Source organism: Camponotus vicinus, unplaced genomic scaffold (genome assembly GCF_025532165.1).
Source record: "Camponotus vicinus isolate PSW18456_S1 unplaced genomic scaffold, iyCamVici1.0 SCAF_13, whole genome shotgun sequence".
NCBI lineage: Eukaryota > Metazoa > Arthropoda > Insecta > Hymenoptera > Formicidae > Camponotus > Camponotus vicinus.
The window spans coordinates 11,793,766-11,817,446 of NW_028141949.1; the positions used below are offsets into that span (position 1 = coordinate 11,793,766).

At 35.4% G+C, this 23,681-nt stretch overlaps 1 protein-coding gene and 1 pseudogene across 1 annotated transcript in view; one reads left to right on the forward strand and one right to left on the reverse strand.

Annotated features, from left to right (window-relative positions):
* LOC145963778 (uncharacterized) overlaps window positions 1–23,681 on the forward strand; it is a 53,993-nt gene that overhangs the window by 17,472 nt on the left and 12,840 nt on the right. The window contains exons 2-4 of the mRNA XM_083086010.1: window positions 7,212–7,331; window positions 8,773–8,890; window positions 9,087–9,348. Coding sequence (XP_082942136.1) covers window positions 7,212–7,331; window positions 8,773–8,890; window positions 9,087–9,348 — 500 coding nt within the window. The remainder of the gene's footprint in view (window positions 1–7,211; window positions 7,332–8,772; window positions 8,891–9,086; window positions 9,349–23,681) is intronic.
* On the reverse strand, window positions 1,930–4,020 carry LOC145963659 (uncharacterized; annotated as a pseudogene).

Below are 23,681 nucleotides of genomic sequence, written 5' to 3' on the forward strand. Positions count from 1 at the left end.
AAACACTTGTCTTTTAATTTTGACTCCAATAAACGTCAGTCTTTTGTGTGAACGAGGCGCACTTTTTTCGCTTAAAGACCTTCCGTTCCTATCATCGCACTGTCGGATCCGCTCGCGAACAGCAAGCAACCCAGTAAAAGAACCATTGCACCCATGGCCAAATCCAAAGAAATCATGGTCACGTCTTCACATTGATTTCGCAGACCCGATACAAGGACAATGGGTACTCGTCATTGTCGATAGATATTCCAAATTCGTAGAAGCAGGACGGTTCTCAGCAATAACATCAGCAGCAACATGTCGATATCTGCGAAGACTCTTTAGATATGGACCTCCTGAAATACTAGTTTTAGATAATGATACTCAATTCACTTCAATGGAATTCGCGCAATGTGCGCCGAATTTAGAATCCTATACCTGCGTACCTCACCTGGGCACCCACAATCAAATGGTCAAGCCGAGAGACTGTAAGAACATTGAAAAGTTCTATAGACACAAATCAAAGTTCACAGTTAGAAACGGAATTAAACAAATTTGTTTACGCATACAACTACACACCCAGTGATGCGGTACCGGATCATAAGTCTCCGGCAGAAATATTCTTTGGACGTAAGCTTAGAATTCCATTAGATATTTTTACTGCAACCGAAAAACCTGATCTAATTCTTACTTCTCGGCAGAAGCAAATGAAACAACAATTTGACGCTCATCACGGCGCAAGGTCACATTCATTTACTACAGGACAATCAGTACTAGTTCAACTCTCCAATGGGCAGCGTATTCCTGGAAAAATTGTTAAGCTGATAGGAAAAGCACTCGCTCACGTCAGCATTGAAGGAGGATTCATTACCAGACATTTCAATCAAATATGGAATCGTCCAAAGAGACAGGAAAAGAAATCCAATACGATTAGCGAAGATCTACTACCTTCAGGAAAAGAATCAGCACGGATTCAACCAGATCCAGTACTTCACACTTCGCTAGGAGAAAGAGAAAAGGCAGAACCTCTCAACAACGGAACCACACAACCCTCAGAATCGTCTGCTCGTCGTACACAACCCCCAGAAGTATCTGCTCGTCGTTCTGAACGTCTTTCACATCGAATTCGACCAGATTACAAGGCGGTGGGAGGAACTCGCCCCTACCGAAAACAGCATTCTTAAGCAGAGGAGGAATGTTGGGTATATTGCGCCCTTTGACAGGCGTTAAGCACTATGCTACTGATTGACAAACTGCGCGACCAAGAGCGACTGCTCGCACGACAACGCGCAGAGGCGACGGTGCACACGGCACGGCGCAACGGTGCACACGACACGGCTGTGCACACGACACTACAGTAAGAAAGATGTCATAAGGGACGACCGAAAGACGAATCGTCGGAGAAGCAACAAACGACGTGCCTGAATTTGCAATAATTACTTCAGACTGTTCGTGTATTAAGGACATAATAATAAGGCCCAACGGTCTTAGACATTATAAAAAAACTAACAAACACAACAAAGATAATTATAACCTTCATTTAATTTGTTAATAATAATAGAGCTATTATTTTTATGTAATGGTTGTTTAAATCCTCTTTGTTTCATGTTTATCGAATTAAAGATATCAAAAAGATCATTTATTAATCGTACGAATCGTGTTATTGGTGTTGAATCTATAAATTCGGAATATTTTAAATCATTTTTATAAAAATCTATTGCATCAGCTACGGAGGCACTGAAAATTTGCGCTGCAAGTTTTACTTTCATTTTCTGTGTTTGATAATTTACATGCTATGTTCTTAACTTATTAGCTAAATGTAATTCTTCATTTATTTGGATTTCATGAAGCTTCATGAAATATTCCCATCGGATGATATTACCCTAGTCGTCAATTATTGATTTATGATCTCCAAAATAATTACGTAATAATTTAAGAACGTGGCATGGATCAAGAAATACTACTACTTTCTGTTGTGTTGTTGGATAAAAGAAATAAGTCTGAGAAGATGTAGTAGACATTAAATTGTATCTTAAAATATTGCACATTGTTAAATTAACGAGAACTCCATCAAAAGTTAGTGCTATTATATTTATATGATGCTCATGCAAAGGTTTTAATGCTTCAATAACTAAATTAGATTTCTGTTCGGCATTCAATCTGTCAAAAAATATCCTATGGGAATTTTCAAGAACTGATTTATTACATTTACTAAAAACACTAATGCTTATTTAGCTATAACGTTCACCACAATCAATATCAGGTCCTAAATCGACATATCCTATAAATATTTTACCATCATATTCGACATGTCATCTTATGGCCATTTCGTCGAATATAAGAACACCGAAAAGAGATAATTAATTAGTTCGGCGCGTTGTTTGATTGACTTTAATGCTTCCGCATTAAAACCCGGCTCACCGATATGTACCACTTACAAATTGTTTTAGGATGAGGCAAACATGTATCAAATTTCTTTCTAATAAACGCGTACGCTCGTAGCGAGTAAAAATGTAAAGTTAGAGCAAACGTTCTTAACTTGGGTTCGTATTGTTTACGCATTAATGTTTTCTTAATTTTATTATTTTGATGCAGTAACAATTGTTTATTGAATGTACCTATATTATTTAAAATATCCAACTGTTGCGAATCAAGAAGATTTTTCTTCTTCAAAGATGTCAATACATCTTTCAAATTTGCAATACACTTCGTGGATCTTCTGTATTTTTGCCGCAAAGATCTCATCTTCTTGATAAAATTTTTTCTTACATCAATCAATGCAGTTTTAAGTATTTATTTCCTTGATGTATTTTCCGACAAACGTGGTGAAACAATCGTTTCCTGATGTTTAGTTTTGTGTGGTGTGCTTAGTTGATCTATATCAATCGCTATATAAGAATATACAATAATTTAATGAAATTAATTAAATATCTACAATTATTTGTTCCAAGACTCAAAAAGATAGGTTAATTATTTTAATAAGAAAGAATAATTACTTTTAGAAGTGCTAGGAATACTAATGGTACTATCCATCACTATTCTAGAAAAATCAAAATTATCTTCTATAATTTCTGTAAAGAATTATTATTTAAATTATTTTCTGTTATGTTATTATTTTTATAAAAATCTATTCTTATTATTGAGTCTTATAAACATACTTTGTTCTACATCAAGTATTTTTTCACATGTCTTGGGGTCAATATTTTCTTGATTTCTTGTGTTTAGTAGTTTCTGTTTTTTTTAGGAGCTGCTACTTATATTTGCATTGCCCTGTAAAAAATACGTATTTTCTTAAATATTACATATTTAACCTTATATTTATAATTTAGATTAATCTTTTATATTTTATATACAAATGGGATGACACCAGGCCAGATTCTAATATAATAATTATCTCTCCTGTCAAAAGCACTTTCTTCAAAATGCAGCGAGCACAATTTTGCGTTTTCTGGTATATCGGTATTTAAACCCATGTTTTTCAGTCATTTTTTTCGTTCTTTTAGGTTCTTAGGTATTCTATAATTATACAATTAGTATTAAAAATTAACAATTATAACATATAAAACAGTTATAACTATGTAATTTGATTGCAATAAAGCACTTATGAAATGTAATTTTTTTGTTATTGTGAGAAATGGAGCAGAAATCAATGCACATTGATACAAAGGATTTATCGATGGTTCATGCCTTAATTGCAAGCGTGCTCATGGGATGGCGCTGCCCTTCTTTCGTTGTTGTCACAGCGCGCGCTAAGATGGCCGAAGTGAGCGGCACGCGTTTCTACCACATGTAATTGTGTTTTTATAAAGTACATAATAAAGTTTTTCGACAATAAACCGCGCTCTGCTCTTCAATACAAAGAAACCTCTGACAGTTATAAGATTGTTCCCATTGCAATTGAGCTTTATTCTTCCGATTATTATTATTTCGACTTTTACAGCCTTTTGCCCAACAATCCGGCATTGTTATTAACAACACTCACTTGCGTTATTATTAATCACACGCGTTATTTTTTTACGAATATATTCGGAAATGATTCGGAATAATACAGCGATTTTAGATGATAGATGATTTCACGGAATCTTTCATATTTTACTCACAAGGGGAGGGCCAGACCTTTAGGACACTGATTTTTTTTAAACTTCACACACATGTAGAGGATCCTTAAGACAATCTACTGTGCAAGCAGTAAGGCGCACCTCTCAAGCTTTTTCGAGAAAATCGAGAAAGAAGTTTTACGAGATGATTATATACCGTTATTTTGCTACGGTTAGCACGAGTCGCCGGTAGCGCAGTATGCGTGTGAGAAGGCTGCATTTATTAGATGCAGCGTATGCCGCTGCAATTTATGTTTCATTTGTTTGTATAACGAATATCATCCAAAGAAATGTATTATTCCAAGCACTTCCGGCGATGAATATAAGCATAAGTAATATAAGCATTAATGTAAGCACAGTATTTTATCATTATATGTGTATAAGAGGTAATTTTGATTTTTGAATAAAATAAAAACAGCTGCAAAAATAAAAAAACTACATTGTATTTTCCATCATTCAATATAAACTACTGTTAGATATTACAAAATATTGAAAGAAAATGTGGATTAAAAAAAATTAATAAAAAAAAATTCGCCCGAGCAGAACTCATTTAATATAAAACTACTATCAGATATTACAGAATATTGAAAGAAAATGTGGATTAAAAAAAAGAAAAAAAAATCGCCCGAGCGGGACTCGAACCAGTGACCACGGGATTACGAGCTCGTACCGCTACCACTGCGCTACCGGCGACTCGTGCTAACCATCGCAAAATAACGGTATATAGTCATCTCGTAAAACTTCTTTCTCGATTTTCTCGAAAAAGCTTGAGAGGTGCGCCTTACTGCTTGCACAGTAGATTGTCCTAAGGGTCCTCTACATGTGTGTGAAGTTTAAAAAAAATCGGTGTCCTGAAGATCTGGCCCTCCCCTTGTCAGTTCACGTCCGTGCGACGTGAAAATAGACGCTAAATCTGAGACATTTAAGATGGCTGCGACAACAAACCCTTTAAAGGTGAAAGCACATAAAATTACAGGAGCCATAAGCAGAATGCAGAAGTCATAGCGCATGCGCTATGATTCTGAATTCTGCCTATGGCTTTTGGATTTCCAATCTACATAAAAATACATAATGCATAGCCACGGGCAAAACTCACTGTAGTCGGTTCTAAAACGTATCGCGTTATATACGATCATTGTCAGTTTGTATTTTTATTAGATGGATAATTAAATAGTGATAATACTTATGTGTTAATAAATATAATATGTAATATTCGTCCTTAATTATTTCTTTTTGATAATGCGATACGTTTTAGAACCGGCTACAGTGAGTTATGCCCGTGGCTATGCATTATGTATTTTTATATAGATTGAAAATCCGAAAGCCATAGGCAGAATTCAGAATCATAGCGCATGCGCTATGACTTCTGCATTCTGCTTATGGCTCCTATAATTTTATGTGCTTCCACCTTTAGGACCCTCACACACGAAATTGCATAGCTGCATATGTATAGCATAAGACCATATGGACCAATCAGCATCGAATATTAAGTCGCCATATTGACTTACATAACATAATACTCGATGCTTGGTCCATATTATGGTCTTATGTTATGCATATGCAGCTATGCAATTTCGTGTGTGATGGCCCTTACCCTCAGGCTTCACTCCCCTCGTCTAAAAGAGTACTATATGCTCTGTCCAGTATTTCTTACGTCCATGTCAAAACCAGATTCGCTCGCTTCCATTCTCTAGGGAATTCGCCTTCCATTAGGCACCTGTTGTAAATGCACCTTATTACTTCGAGAATTCCCGTCCAAAACCTGTTTCCAGACGACTGCCTTAAAATCATCAGGTCCTAGAGCCTTAAATGATATTGTTGATCTCTTTTTGGACTTTGAATATTTTACTAGGTTGGATAAGCCGCTCCAAATAAAATTCCCCGAGTTAGTGACGGGATCGCGAACACTACTCCTAGGGAATAAAGAGTTTAGTAGTTCGTGTAAGACCACCGGATCTAATGACATTGATAGCGCAGACGCGGCCAATTTCAACTTTTTGAGGACTATTTTATACGACAGTCCCCACGGACCTTTTGGTTGATTGAATTTATTAACTCTTGCCACGCCGCAGATTTTAATTTACTGATTTCTATGCGCAGCTCTTTCGTTTTTAACTTGTAGTGCTCACCAAGTTCATCAATTAGATCCTGAGGCGTTTCCTTCTCTTAGCCCTCTGCCAATCCCTGCGCGATCGAATGCAGTTATGGCGTAATTCGGCGACGTTGTCATCCCACCAATAAGCCTGCCTCCGTGGTTTCACAGGACCTATTCTTGGCGCAGCAGTATCACAAGCTTCCTTCATAATCCTATTAAGCTTAGCAACTATCTGGTTCAAGTTCAGATGGTCCATATCGTCTAAATCTTTCTCGCGCTACGACAGGGCTGTCAGGAAGAGATCTTTATTAAATTTCTTCATATCCATCTGCGCGCTTTAATCTTAGTCGGTGGTGGTCGGCACCGACCCGTATCCAATGTAAACGATATGTAACAATGATCTGAGAAGGATTCTGATTCCTCTATTACATGCCAATTTCTAATAAAAGGCATTAGATCCGCAAACGACCAGGTCACGTCCACAATTGACGATCCCTGTGGTCGGACACAGGTTGGCGTGTCTCCTATATTAAGAATCCGAATGTTCCGCCGCCTAACTAGCAAGTAGAAAGCCTTTACTATCCTATCGTGAAACGTGAGCCCCACAAGAGGAAGATATAACATAACCCAAACCTATTCTGATTTAAACCAAATTTTAATTTAAGTCAGAAATAGGTTTGGATTAGGTTATATCTTCCGGAAGTGGAGCCCACTGCATCCACGCATGTACATTTCACGTTGGCATACATTATATCTATAGCACTTATTTTGTTAATAACTTTTTAATAAATGACAAGCAACGGCTAAAACGTTTCGAATGTCACTCAAGGCAGTGACCTTGACAACATATGTCAAGGTCAAGGTCATTGGAGCTGGGTCCCCATTCAGTATATATACCAAAGTTATATTATAATTATATAATATAATTATTCGTTATATATAAATAGAACGTTATGAAAAATGTAGAATTACTTTGTATTAATAAAGAAAATTTTCCGTAAAAATTTACAATTTCTTCATAAAAATTTATTTTGTTACAGTTTACAACATTCCTAACTTCAAAATGTTCCGCAAATTTCGTCATCAAAGTTTTATCTTTTGCATTTGGTTTCATTTGCATAACAATAAAATATCATTCGTTTTGCATTAATAGTGAAACTGTAAGTTGATTATCTATTTACATTTGTTTGAATATAAATGCTCCTTATATATAGCATTTCACATCCATCAATATTTTCGAGTATAATATCCATAATTTTGGCGCCATAATGTAAAAATAAATTCCAATAGTATTTTTAGCAGAGAATATTGGAAAAATATTTTAAAACTTAAACGATCAATAAATATTATTAATAAACAATAGATATCACTAATAAAATTCATTCTATACAGGGTGATGAAAAATTAAGTGCCATAAATTTGTGTAATGAAAGAAGGGACGAATACAAGCATTTTAAGTATAGGAACCATGGGTCGGCGACGTTTCTCATTATGGCGTGACGGGCGTTTAATTGAATCGTTACAACGTCTGCGATGCAATGATTTTATTCCGTCAATTTGATATGTTTACAATAAATGTTCAAAGTTACAACTTGGCATGTGTCAAATATTCCAGTCTGAAATATTCCAAAGAACGCGGCAGTCATTGCTCCGTCACTGTGACTTTTGTTGGAACGTTGGCGGTCGTAACTTTGAACATTTATTGTAAACATATCAAATTGACGGAATAAAATCATTGCATCGCAGACGTTGTAACGATTCAATTAAACGCCCGTCACGCCGTAATGAGAAACGTCGCCGACCCATGGTTCCTATACTTAAAATGCTTGTATTCGTCCCTTCTTTTATCACACAAAATGGCACTTAGTTTTTCATCACCCTGTATATGTATAATCTTGATCCCTGTTAAGAATGATTTGTTTCGCCTTACAAAATATATGCGTGATGTACAATGGGTTTGCCCTTCTACGGAGGGGCTCCATTTCCGGAAGATAACCTAACTCAAACCTATTCTGATTTATAATTTAAAATTTGGCTCGTCTTGAAAAGTATATGCCTGAACAACATCTATCTTCAAGTCATAAAAATATCAACAACATAGAAGTCAATCATTGTTCCATCTGATTTCAATATAATAGCGTTTTCGAATGGTCGGGTTTGACCCGATCATTCGAAAACGCCATAAGAAAGATAAACAATGTCAAACGAAAACGTATATAGTCTATATATAGTGTCACAAAATTACACATTCATTCATATAATTATCATAGATGATTGAATATATGAATGAATATATGAATATATAAATGAATTCGGGATGTTGTCAAAATGATATATGACTTTTTAGTCCGATTTAACGAGATCTACTTATGGTTTTTTTGGCAGATGATAGGATGAACACCCTTTATATTCATTTATCATATATTAGCATTAATATTGTTTATTAATAATAACTATTGATCGTAGAATTTTTTAACTATTTTTCCTATATTCTCCGCGAAAAAATACTATTGGAATTTACTTTTACATTATGGTGTAAAAGATATGGGAATCTAACCTATTTTCGTGTTTACTAATATAAATGATGATTCATTGAAACAGGTGAAAGGTGTAATGGAACAGCTTCAACGTATCTTCAACGATTTAAAAGATAGTAATGAAATTGCCATCATAGAAAGATACGGAAGAAACGCAAAATATTATACGGCTACATTGACAAGTAACATAGTATTTTCCAATTTTTTTCGATTTTTATTTTTAATAAAATTGTTAGAAATTTCATCACAGAACAATTTTTGTAAAGCATTAAATTAGTATATAAATCGTATAGAAAAAATAACCATTAATAGTGATTTAAAATTTTAATTAGAAGAAAATTAGAAATTTTATGATGATTTGCAAATAACAATATTTAGTATTTATTGTTTGCAGTGTGTTCGTTATCACGAGCGCTCAAATATGGCCGGACATCCTGCAAATTATTTCATCCGTAAACAAATCTCGACCACGTCAATTGCATATTTTGACTGAATATTTCATTGATGAAGAAAAATACTTCTATTATCTGCTATTACATATAAATACAGCTATTTCTCTAGGATTTATTGTATTGGTAGCGACAGGAACAATGCTCATCGCATATTTCCAATATATGTGCGGAATGTTTGCAATAGCTAGGTAAGACGATAAACATTAAAATGATTAAAAAAATTTGAAATAAAGAAATTCTGTTTTCTCGTTTTATACGAATTTAAAGATTTACTCTGCAAAATACATGTTATAAATATATACAAAGCTTAAATAATCTATCCGTTAAAAATATGAAATTTTTATATTATTTATACATGTAAGGAGTTATAAAACATTAAAATTTCTTTTTACAAAAAATTAATTTTTTATTCTACTTTGAGAAAGAATTTTAATTAATAGTAAGATCAGAGCACGATAAAGGTAAAAAAGTAAAATTCTGTTTTTATTCTAAAAATTTTTAGTTTTCTATTTGTATAATATTTTGAATGCTATATTCTTTTATTAACTATATTTGACTATTGTAGTACTAACTTGTCAAAATTATGATTATTCAACTTCGATATTATTATTTAAACTCTATACCCATACAGCACAAAACATTGCAGTAATATTGCGACAATATTGCAATGTTGCTGCAATGTTACAACAATATTAATAATATTGCTGCAATATTCTGGGCTGTATGGGTATCGCTATACAGGGTGTCCCATTTTAATCGATCACCCCGAATAACTTTTTTAATTTTGGTTGTAAAAAAAAACGTTTCAGACAAAAGTTATATGGTTTCAAGGGGGACATAAGACGGTGCCATTAGTTTGACCTTAAAGAGTCAGTTGAAAGTCACGTGAAGGTCACCTCTAACTTTTTAAACAGGACACCCTATATGCTTTTGCATATTCTTATAGCTCATCTCGAGAGCTTTCCAAAACACTATAATTAAGTTAGTTTTCATTAAGTACTTTCCGAGTTATGAGGCTCGAAATAATTTCTTAATTTTACTTAAACTGTAAAATATCTTGTAAAATATTCATTTTTCGATTATCTTACCTTAATACTTTTATGTACAAAATAATGAGAGGAATCAATTGGTGTAAAGAAAACATATAATTGTTTCGAAAAAAAAATGTAATTTGCAATTAACAATTACATATTTTTTCTTAAAAATAACTATGTGTTTTCTTTACACCAATTGATTCTTCTCATTATATTGTACATAAAAGTATTAAGGTAAGATAATCGAAAAATGAATATTTTACAAGATATTTTACAGTTTAAGTAAAATTAAGAAATTATTTCAAGCATATAGGGTGTCCCATTTAAAAAGTTGAAGGTGACCTTCACGTGACTTTCAAGCTGACTCTTCAAGGTCAAACTAATGGCACCGTCTCATGTCCCCCCTTGAAACCATATAACTTTTGTCTGAAACGTTTTTTTCTACAATCAAAATTAAAAAAGTTATTCGGGGTGATCGATTAAAATGGGACATCCTGTATACATAGATAAATTATTTTAATTAATAATTATAATAATTATATTAATATTTACAGTTATCGTATCGAGAACGCAATAAAGATTCAAACATCGCAAGATATTATCTTGCAGAATAAGAATTTGATTCATAAGAGCATAAAAAGTGCTGTAGATATTCATCGAAAGGCCATAGAGTTAGTAATTATTTTATAATACATGTATAAAATATATACATCGTAATAACATTTTATTTTATTTAAAGGTTTTGCATATATCTAATATCTAAATTTGAGATATCATTCATGTTTTTAATAATATTTGGAGTGATGAATTTAAGCTTAAATATTTTTCGAGTGAGTTTTGTTATTTAAATATAAATATATTTATTACATTATCTAATAAATCTCTCTCTCTCTCTCTCACTTCTTATTGATTGATATTATATACTTGCGCATTTTTACCATTAATTCTCATTATTTTTGTGGTTTCAAATATGTTATAATACTACACACACATACACACACACACGCACGCACGCACGCTCACGCTTGTACGCATGCATGCACGCACGCACGCATAGAGAAAGAAATAGAGAGAGAGTAAGTATAAATAAATTTACCGAAAAACAAATAGAGAATTCACTCAATTAGAGAATTTACGTTATTATTAATTGTTATGATTAATTGACATGATGTATCAAGATTTGTTAATATAAAATAATGCCACAAATATTCTGCATTTTTTTACAAGCTTTTTTATTAATTTGAGAATGAGAATTTGAAGATTTTAACATTCACGTATAATACGTATAAAACATATAATTTTTTAAATATATATTAATATATGTAATAATTTCTAGACATTTTAGAATAATGTAATGAAAATTGTAATTAAAGAAAGATTATCTACTTTTTAAATTTGATTTATGTATCGTAAATAAAAATTATGTAGAATACAGAGTGTAACTGAAAAAGTGTCCACGGAGCAAACAGCGTTATTCCTGATTAAAAATCGAGTCGAAAAGTCCTGAACCATTCTTTTCTATAATGCTTAATAAAGCGGTAATTATTGAAAAAAGTTGCGCCAATAAGCACCGACCTTTAGCCTCCTTGTCGAAATTTTCTTTAAGGAAACGCTTTTAACGGAAGAAATATGATTTTTAATGCAAAATAAAGTTTTTCGCATTATTACGACGCATAAGAATATTGCACAATAGCAGCATGACATAGCGCCGTAGCGGCGGAGCACTCACGCACACTACCAGGCGCGCGGCTCACTTTAGACGTGCGCCCGTCTAAAGGTCGGTGCTTATTGGCGCAACTTTACTCAATAATTACCACTTTATTAAGCATTATAGAAAAAAATAGTTCAGAACTTTTCGACTCGATTTTTAATCAGGCATAACGCTATTTGCTTCGTGGGCACTTTTTCAGTTACACCCTGTATATATAGCATATATACAGAGCGTCTGTGCAATCTTCTGCCAAAAAAAATCTTAAATAGATTTCGTTAAATCGAACTAAAATGTCATATACCATTTTTAAAACCACCACATAAAATTTCGAGATATTAATTAAAAAAGATCGGCTAATCCGTGCGAGTCTAAGCGCGCGGCGAAAAAAACCGTCTCACTGTAATTTGATATTAAGCGCGCGGCGAAGCGGCGGATGAGGCGCTTTCCAAAACATGACGGCGGCGCGCGGCGCTTCAGCGTTGCGTTGGTGAGTAAGCCCCGCCCACTGCTTCGCCGCGCGCTTCTACTCATGCAGATTGGCTGATCTTCTTTAATTAATTTCTCACTAATTATTGCGAAGATTTCAAAACAGTAGAGGACTTTCTTTCTTAATTTGAGCCAATCTACTTTCGGACTTTAGGTTTGTGAAAAATTATCGGACATCCTGTATATATATATATATATATATATATATATATATATATATATACATGCATACATATGACCGCGCGCCGCCATTATGTTACAGTGAGACCGCCTTCACCGCCACGCACTTCTAGCTACGCGCATTGGTCGATCTTCTTTAATTAATTTTTCGTTAATTATTGCAAATATCGCAAAATAGTATAGGACCTTCTTAATTTGAGCCAATCTACCTTCACACTTCGGGACTGCGAAAAATTTCCTGACACCCTGTATATATATATATATATATATATATATATATATATATATATATATATATATAAATATGATCATGATAAGATCAAGTCAAAATCCATACATAATTATATTATACAGGGTGGCCCATTTTAATCCATCCAGTCGAATATCTCGAAAACCAAGCCCGGGAGAGAAAAATGTTTCAGACAAAAGTTGTTTGGTTTCGAGGGGGCCATAAGATGGTACCATTGGTTTGACCTTGAAGAGTCATTTGAAGGTCACGTGAAGGTCACCTCAATTTTTTTAAATGGAACACTCTATATATTTTGCAGATTCTTGTAGCTTATCTCGAGAGCTTTCCAAAACACTATAATTAAGTACCTTTTCGTTGAAGAAAAAATATGTAATTTGCAATTAACAATTCCATATTTTCTCTTAAAAACAACTATGTTTTTTCTTTACACCAATTGATTCCTCTCATTATTTTGTACATAAAAGTATTAAGGTAAGATATTCGAAAAATGAATATTTTATTAGATATTTTACGGTTTATGTAAAATTAAGAAATTATTTCAAGCCTCATAATTTAAAAAGTACTTAACGAAAAGGTACTTAATTATAGTGTTTTGGAAAGCTCTCGAGATAAGCTACAAGAATCTGCAAAAATATATAGAATGTTCCATTTAAAAAAATTGAAGTGATCTTCACGTGACCTTCAAATGACTCTTCAAGGTCAAAGCAATGGTACCATCTTATGGCCCCCTCGAAACCAAACATCTTTTGTCTGAAACATTTTTCTCTCCCGGGCTTGGTTTTCGAGATATTCGACTGGATGGATTAAAATGGGCCACCTTGTATATAATTAGATATAAATTTTTTTTCCCGTGTTGTAAATTGGATTTTAGAAATTTTGACATTAATATTTTGATTATATATTAGATTTTTCAGATTGTATCATCAACATGTAATGCTGACGAACTTTCAATGTCCTTCATAGTTGGATTTATCTGTCTTTTATATATGTTTTTAGCAAACTTAGTTGGACAAGAAATTACGGATCACTATAACTATATATATACAGCTGCGTAAGAATATTGTAATTTATAATATATGGTCATATATTTTTACAAATTTAATAATGTAAATGAAAATATAATACGTACAATAAATAAATACAAATATATACAGGGTGTAACTGAAAAAGCGCCCACGGAGCAAATAGCGTTATTTCTGATTAAAAATCGAGTCGAAAAGTCCTAAACCATTTTTTTCTATAATGCTTAATAAAGCGGTAATTATTGAGTAAAGTTGCGCCAATAAGCACCGACCTTTAGACGGGCGCACGTCTAAAGTGAGCCGCGCGCCTGGTAGTGTGTGCGAGCGCTCCGCCGCTACGGCGCTATGTTACGACGCTATCGTGCAATATTCTTATGCGTTGTAATAATGTGAAAAACTTTATTTTGCATTAAAAATCATATTTCTTCCGTCAAAAGCGTTTCATTAAAAAAAATTTCGACAAGGAGGCTAAAAGTCGGTGCTTATTGGCGCAACTTTACTCAATAATTACCACTTTATTAAGCATTATAGAAAGAAATGGTTCAGGACTTTTCGACTCAATTTTTAATCAGGAATAACGCTATTTGTTCCGTGGGCGCTTTTTCAGTTACACTCTGTATATATATTTGTATACAGGGTGACCCATTTTAACTTAGGCAGCCAAATAATTCGAAAAATAAGCAAGATAGAGAAAAATGTTTTAGACAAAAGTTGTATGGTTTCGAGGGGGCCATAAGATGGTATCATTGGTTTGACCTTGAAGAGTCATTTGAAGGTCACGTGAAGGTCACTTCAATTTTTTTAAATGGAACATCCTATATATTTTTGTACATTCTTGTAGCTCATCTCGAGAGCTTTCCAAAACACTATAATTAAGTACATTTTCGTTAAGTACTTTTTGAGTTATGAGGCTTGAAATAATTTCTTAATTTTACATAAACCGTAAAATATCTTGTAAAATATTCATTTTTCGATTACCTTACCTTAATAGTTTTATGTACAAAATAATGAGAGGAATCAATTGGTGTAAAGAAAACACATAGTTGTTTCGAAGAAAAAATATGTAATTTGCAATTAACAATTCCATATTTTTTCTTAAAAACAACTATGTGTTTTCTTTACACCAATTGATTCCTCTCATTATTTTGTACATAAAAGTATTAAGGTAAGATAATCGAAAAATGAATATTTTACAAGATATTTTACGGTTTATGTAAAATTAAGAAATTACTTCAAGCATCATAACTCTTAAAGTACTTAACGGAAAGGTACTTAATTATAGTGTTTTGGAAAGCTCTCGAAATAAGCTACAAGAATGTACAAAAATATATAGGGTATTCCATTTAAAAAAATTGAAGTGACCTTCACGTGACCTTCAAATGACTCTTCAAGGTCAAACCAATGATACCATCTTATGGCCCCCTCGAAACCATACAACTTTTGTCTAAAACATTTTTCTCTATCTTGCTTATTTTTCGAGTTATTTGGCTGCCTAAGTTAAAATGGGTCACCCTGTATATACAGGGTGTCCGATTCCTGAGTGACCAAACGAAAAGTAGTGGTAGATTGGGTCAAACTGAGAAGAAAAGTCCTCTACCATTTTGCAAAATTCGCAATAATTAAAAAATAAGCAAAAATGTATCGGTACATGAGAAGCGGTAAACCGCTTGTAGTGTGTGATTATTAAGTGATCAAACGAAAAGTGGTGATAGATTGGGTCAAACTGAAAAGAAAATTCCGCTACCATATTGCAAAATTTGCAATAATTATTAAGTTATAGGCAAAAATGTCTCAGAGTATAAGAAGCGGTAGACAAATCGCTTCTCATGCGCTGAGACATTTTTGCCTATATCTTAATCATTATTGCGAATTTTGCAAAATGGTAGAGGACATGTCTTTCCAGTTTGACCCAATCTACCACCACTTTTCGTTTGATCACTCATTAATCGGACACTGCGAGCGATCTACCGCTTCTCATACGCCGAAACATTTTTGCTTATTTCTTAATAATTATTGCGAATTTTGCAAAATAGTAGAGAACTTTTCTTCTCAATTTGATCCAATCTACCACTACTTTTCGTTTGGTCACTCAGGAATCGGACACCCTGTGTATATATATATATATAGTATAAGATGTATATATATATATATATATATATATATATATATATATATATATATATACATATATATGGGGCATTCTTTCTCAACGAGAGACCCCCCGCCCCCAAAGTTGGTTTTGACGTAAAGAGTTCTAATGTGGCTTAAAATTGAGGTAATTATATCTACTTTTAAATGCAAAGTGGCAAAATAAAAAATTCAAGATGGCTGATCCAATATGGCGGACAATGTACATAAAATTGCTTAAATTCGCTTGAAACTCGTTACTCGGGGGTTTTTGGTGTCGCTGAACACGAATCTGACATTAGATTTTTAAAATTCAAAATGGCGGATCCAATATGGTGGACGATTTTTTAAAATTATATCGAATTCACATGAAAATTGTGAATATTTAATATATCATTAACGAGATTTGTTTAATAATCAGCTAATTAAATTAAAAAAAAAAATTTTTTTAAATTAAATCTGAGTAAGTAGAAGTGCCGAGGAGGAAATCCATGCGGTTTAGTTCACGCTGAGCAGTTGTTGACGGCGCCGCACGCTTTATTAAATAAACGATATTTTAGCCAATTTACAACCAATCTATTTGAAATTTTCCAGAAAACTTCTTTGAATATTAAAGAACAAAAGTCTCATTGGAAGTTTGTTCAACTCTAAACTTCCCTCGACACTTTTTGTCCGTGAACCGATAAGAGTGCAGTTACCGACCTACTATTATTGATAACAAAAAATAATTAAACGACTACTTTCTAAACTTTTTATTTTCCGCTGTTCGAACGTCGGGCGAGTTCTACGATCCAAGGCGTCAAATGTAGTTTTTAACACATTGCATGCGGGTATATTTCGCCGCGGACTTACGCGTGCAGCGGGCGTTTTTTCGTGAATCACGTACTTTTACGTGACCCGCGCTCCAGTGACAGACTGCAAAAAACGTAAAAGTATGTTTCCCGCATGCAATGTGGTAATAAGTTTCTGAATGTAGTACTAGTATTTTTTCTTTTCCGTTTATTTTTCATATGTTTGTAAAAACAAATGAAATTGATTCGTTTTACAAACATTATATGCTTTGACATTGAGATAATTTAATAATTTTCTTTGCAGATTGTATTTATTGTTATATTTCAAAAAGCACGATTTGTTAAAAATTGTGATTAATCATTTTGGTTTTTTTCTTGAGTTTTAATTTTTGATTATTAAATTGATTTGTTTTCATTAATGTAAAAAGTATGATTTGTTAAAAATTGTGTTTCAACATTTTTGTTTTTTTGGCTTGAGTTTTGATTTTTCCTTTATTTGTTTTGATTATTTTAAAAAGCACTATTTGTTAACATTTGTGTTTCAACATTTTGCTTTATTTGACTACGAGTTTGGTAATCAGTATGGCAAGTGAGAGCAACCTGCATGGCGACAGATGTTGCAATCCTTACGAAGCTTTTTATGTTTTGAATCACAAAGGTAAGGATTTGAGAAAGATATCTGCCAGTATGAAACGAAAATTTCCTGATCTTCCTGATTCCGTTAAAATTTGTTGGGAATGCAGACGCAAAAAAAATGAGCCTGTAATTCATAGAGGAGACTCTGAAGCGTTAGAACCTCAATTAAATGAAATGGAGGTGAGTAGTGATATTTCTCGTTCAGAAAGGGAAATTGAATTAGAAGATATGATGAGTGATTTAAAAGAAAAATTTTCCACCTTGCCAAATAATGATCCGTTGAGATTACGTATTCTCACCGTACTTCCGAAAACATAGAGTGCCAAAAAGATTTCAGAAGAATTTGGCTACAGTTGGTCATTTGCAAAGAAAGCTAAAGACCTTAGAGATGCAAATGGCGTTTTGGCAGAGACTACAACGAAGGCTGGCAAAGCATTATCTAAATCTACTGTAGAAAATATAGTGAACTTTTATACTAGTGACGAAAATAGTAGGATAATGCCTGGCAAGAAAGATGTTGTCTCTGTAAAGAATGAGGAAGGGCGTTCATTGATGCAGAAACGTCTTTTACTTTTAGATTTGAAGAGTCTCTTTTGTTTATACAAAGAAAGTAACGAAGACTTTCCCGTAAGTTTTAGCAAATTTGCACAACTTCGTCCAAAAGAATGTATCCTTGCTGGTGGCAGTGGAACCCATTCCGTCTGTGTCTGTATTATTCATCACAATTGTAAGTTGTTATTGGATGCGATTAATATTGAAAAGCTAACTGAAAATTCTGAAAATCCAATTAAAAGTTATAAGGATTTTTTACAACAAATCACTTGCGAAAATCCGAGTGAGAATTGCTTTCTTGGTGAATGTGATGAGTGCCCAAGCATTGCAGACTTTTCTCAATACATATTGCAATTATTAGAGGAGAAGAATATTCATCACGTACAATTTAGTGCATGGGCTGGCACAGACAGATCAACATTGCAAACTCAAATCATCCCCACAGCAGAATTTATAGAAGAATTGAGTAATAAGTTTCTACTTTTGAAACCTCACTCATTCTTAGCGAAACAGCAGTCGCAATTCTTTAATGTTAAAAAAGGCAATTTAGATGATGATGAAGTACTAGTTGTTATGGATTTTTCTGAGAACAAGTACATTGCTCAAGATGCATCTCAAGCATTCCAGTTTAATAACACACAATGCACAGTCTTTCCTGTTGTGTGTTATTTCAAAGAAGATTCCACAATTAAACACAAGAGCCTCGTATTTTTATCAGAAAGTACACGTCATGATACTGCCGCAGTTTACACCATGCAAAAAATGTTAATACCCTATTTAAAGGAGAACCTGAACGTAAGGAAAATTATTTATTTTAGCGATGGGGCCAAGCAACACTTCAAAAACAAATTCCAGATGAAAAACTTGATTCATCATGAAGAAGACTTTGGAGTTAGAGCTGAATGGCATGTTCATGCGACTGCGCACGGAAAAGGAGCGTCAGATGGTATTGGAGCGTTGTTCAAACGAGAAGCTGCAAGAAATAGTCCTTTCCTTAAGCCGGCTGAAGCCATTTTATCAGTTGAAAAACTTGTCAAATGGAGTCAGAACCATTTCACAAGTATAAAAGTATTATACTACAGTCGCAAAATGCATGAGAAAGTGGAAAGGTTCCTCAAAAAAAGATTCAGCGAAGCTCCACCAGTCCCGGAAATATTAAAAAATCATTGCTTCCTTGTTCAGGACAATAAACAAATGCTAATAAAAAGATATTCCAATGCTCCAACTGGAAATGTTCTGACCTATTAACTTTGATATTAAAATAGTTATTGTCATTTTGACTTGTGCTTTAGAGTTAATCATCATCTTGCCTTCTCTAGTTGGACAACCGACTACTCTTACTTTTACAGGATTGAACTTCAGTCTTACCTTTACTGGTTGGATTATGGAATTGTCTTGCCTTTACTGGTTGAGCCCTTAACTAGTCATTACTTTGCTTTTTGTTCCAGCAACGTGTCTTACTTTTATTAGTTAGAACATTAACTAGTCTTGCCTTCACTGCCTGAACTTTGATATTGCTTTGCCTTTGCTTATTGGACTGAAAACTTGTCTTGCTATTTATTATGCTTTAGGAACATTGTGTTGGATCCGCCTTTGTTTCAATTTTGAATATCTTATGTTACATTTCTATTCAATCACCTTAAAACTCCCGTGTAACAATTTTCATGTGAATTCGATATAATTTTAAAAAGTCGTCCACCATATTGGATCCGCCATTTTGAATTTTAAAAATCTAATGTCAGATTCGTGTTCAGCGACACCAAAAACCCCCGAGTAACGAGTTTCAAGCGAATTTAAGCAATTTTATGTACATTGTCCGCCATATTGGATCAGCCATCTTGAATTTTTTATTTTGCCACTTTGCATTTAAAAGTAGATATAATTACCTCAATTTTAAGCCATATTAGAACTCTTTACGTCAAAACCAACTTTGGGGGCGGGGGGTCTCTCGTTGAGAAAGAATGCCCCATATATATATATATATATATGTAGTATACATCTGTATGTATGTAGTATATATGTAGTATACCCTGTATATATATATATATATATATATATATATAATATAAGATTACAGTGGGACGACTCTCGTCGCCGCGCTTCTATTCACGCAGATTGGCCGATATTCTTTATTTAATTTTTCGATAATTATTGCGAATATCACAAAACAGTACAAGTCCTTCCTTCTTAATTTGAGCCAATCTATCTCCTTACTTCGTGTGGGCAAAAATTTCCCTGACACCCTGTATATATATATATATATATATATAGTAGTAGTAGTAGTAGTAGTAGTAGTAGTAGTAATAAGAAATGGTGGGGCTAGATCAGTCCCTGATGTCACCTAGATCTAAAAGATCTTCTGTAACCCCGTGGTTGTCTGAGGTTATAAGTGGCGATCCAATTTGGCCCTTACAAGAAGGTTATGTAGATCGCCCACCCTCACGTTTTGTAATGCACTGGGTTCAACGAACATGTGACCCCAGAGTGTGTATCTCCTAAGAGCAAGTGCGGGGCAGTAGCACAGAATGCTGTCCTCTTTTTCTTCGCCGCATAGCCGGCAGTCTTTCCGCTCGACCAGGCCAAGATTGAATAAGTGGGCCCTGAGAGCCCTCCATGGCCCGTGAGCAGGCCAATGGAGATATTGAACTTCTTTCTGCTCATAGTTAGGAGTTCATCCGTCCTTTTAGGAAGGGGTCGGTTCAGCAATAACTTGGCTTGACGACAGCCCTGAACCTGGCCCCACGAAACCAGATGTTCTCGTTTCAGAGATGAGTCTCTTTGATGAGTCTTTTACCTATGGTGAAGGGGACGCCGACGACTTGTCTAGCCGGGACCTCGAGGGTGCCTAACTTTGCCAGGCCGTTCGCCACTTCATTGCCATGAATTCCCTGATGACCGGGAACCCAGGCTAAGGTGATCCTATTGGATTCGCCTAGTCTGTTGAGCACTAGCATACAGTCCCAAACCACCGAGGACTCAGTGGTGGTCTTGGCTAGAGCGTTAATGGCTGCCCTACTATCGGAGCAGATGAGTATATTTCTATTGGTGGCTTTAACTAAGGTTAAGATGTTTGCGCACTCAAGGATTGCTAGAACCTCAACTTGGAAAACCGTGGCCAGCTCCCCTAGGGAGTAAGATTCCCTGTGGTTAATCCTTGAGCCGTAGACTCCAGCTCCAAATCGTCCTTCCGCCCCCGAGCCATCTGTGTACCAGATGTCCCAGTTTGGCCGGCAGATTCGTTCTGGTTTACTCCAATCTTCCCTAGAAGGTATCTGGGTTTTGAAGAACTTAGAGACCTGGGATTTCCTAGGTATTCTATCCTGCAGCAGAGAGAATGGATGTTCATGGAGGAACGATAGCCTGGCATGACCAAGATGCCGTCTTCTCCACTCACCCTGACACCTTAGTCTGTAGGCAGAAAGTTTGGCTGTGCTGATAATAAAGCGGTCCAGAGGTGAAAGACAGAGTGCAATCTCAAGCGCCTCTGTAAGGGTGGTTTTCATGGCCCCCATCGCAACCCTGTAGGCTTCTGAGTAGGTTCCTGGCCCCCACTTTCTCCACCCTGGGCCACCAGACCACCGCAGCATATGTGAGACGGGGCAGTAGAATGGCTTTATAGATCCAGAGGGCAATATTGGGTTTAATGCCCCACGTTTTACCTACAGCCCTTCTACATGCCCACATGGAGGTGTAAAATTTCTTACGTTTGACTTCAAGATGAAATTTCCAGCTTAGTTTGGGATCAAGATGTATCCCCAGGTACTTCACTGAAGAAGTGTATGGTAGCTCTTTGCCCCAGAGCCTCAAAGGCCCTATAGGTTCGGGCTTGTATTTTCTGGTAAAAATCATGGCCTCGGTCTTGGACGGATTAACCGTGAGACCTTTGGCTTGACACCAACTTTGAGTAATCTTAAGTGCTTTATCCATGAGCTCCTTAAGAGTTGAGAGAAAGCTGCCTCTCATGATTGCAGCCACGTCATCCGCATAGCCACAAACGAGAAGGCCCGCTTCTTGTAATTTGACCAGAAGTTCGTCTACCACCAGGCACCACAAGAGCGGAGAGAGAACGCCGCCCTGCGGGCAACCTCTGGCCGGGAGACCACTCAAAGTTTTATCTCCATAGTCAACAGTCAGAACTCTGTCCGATAGCATGCTTTGCATTCAGTCGATCAGAGTTTCGGGGATGTGATGCCTGTGCATGGCCTCTTTGATCGCTGTATATGAGGTAGTATCAAATGCCCCCTCAATATCCAGAAATAATCCTAGGGCATACCCTCCAGTCGCCAGCTGTGTCTCAATCTTGCTCACAAGGTGATGAAGGGCAGTATCCGTGGATCTGCCCGCCCTATAGGTGTATTGAGAAAGTGCCAGCGATCGGGTAGTAAGGGGATATGTCCTAATATGGCTGTCTATCAGTCTCTCCAGTGTTTTCAAAACAAAGGAGGTAAGGCTAATGGGTCTGAAATCTTTGGCCAAGATATGGCCGTTTCTGCCTGGTTTAGGTATAAAAGTGACTCTGGTGTCACTCCAGACAAGGGGCACGTGTCTAAGGGCTACGCTAGCCCTAAGCACTTTAACTAGGGGGCCTATCAAAAGGCTAAAACCCTCTTGTAAGCAGGGATAAATCCCGTCTGGTCTAGGTGATTTATAGGGCTTGAAGGTTTTAACAGCCCATTCAACACCTTTGGGATGGACTATCTTCGCCGCTAGTGACCAATCCCTGGGTTTAAAAACTTCCCTGGGTGTCACACGGGCGGTAGGAAGATTGTCAACCATTCGAAAACCTGGAAAATGAGTCTCCATAAGGTGCTCGATGGATTCAGTGAGGTTGACTGTGTAGCCTGTGTCGGGACGCTTGAGACATCCCAACTGGGTGCGATTGTCAGAGCTGATTATTCTGTTTAGTCTGGAGGCCTCTGGAGCGCTCTCGATGCTTGCGCAGAACTCTCTCCAGCTGCTGCGTTTACTTCTGACTATTTCCTTGCTATACCTGCGTTGTGCGTTCCTAAAAGCTTCCCAGTGCAAAGACAAGCCAGAGTTTCTTGCCCTGTTAAAGAGTCTCCTGGTCTCGGATCTGAGCTTTGACAGCTCTTTGTTCCACCAGGGGACTTTGGTCTGGGACCGTATAAGTTTCAGGGGGCAGTTTGCCTCAAAGGCATCCGAGATAGGGTTGCTTAAGCAGGCCGCGGCAGTTTCCAGGTTATCCCTGGTATGGAATCTAGTCGGAACGGTAATTAGTCTATTCTTCAAGTCTAGCCTGAAGCCGTCCCAATTCGTTTTCCTAGTATATATATATATATATATATATATATATATATATATATATATATATATATGTATATGTAATTATATGTATGCTTAAACTTAATAAGTTCTAATTTTTCTCAAGTTATTAATTTATCATGTATTATTGTGATATATAGGTATCAAATTCGATGGTATATAATTCCGCTAGACATACAAAAGCTGATATTGATTCTCTTACAAAGAAGCAACAAAACTTTTGGTCTAAGTATTGGTGGATTATTCATAGCCTCTGTACAGTGTTTTGCTACGGTAATATTTCATATATTAATATGAATCTGTTACACATGTAAAAGAAGCTAAACAAAATCAATAATCCAACCATTTTTCATTACAGCTAGCAAACACATCTCTATCCTATTTTACAGTCATGTATTCTGTACGATAATAATAGCAAGATATGTATCAAATTATGGTCAACGAATTAT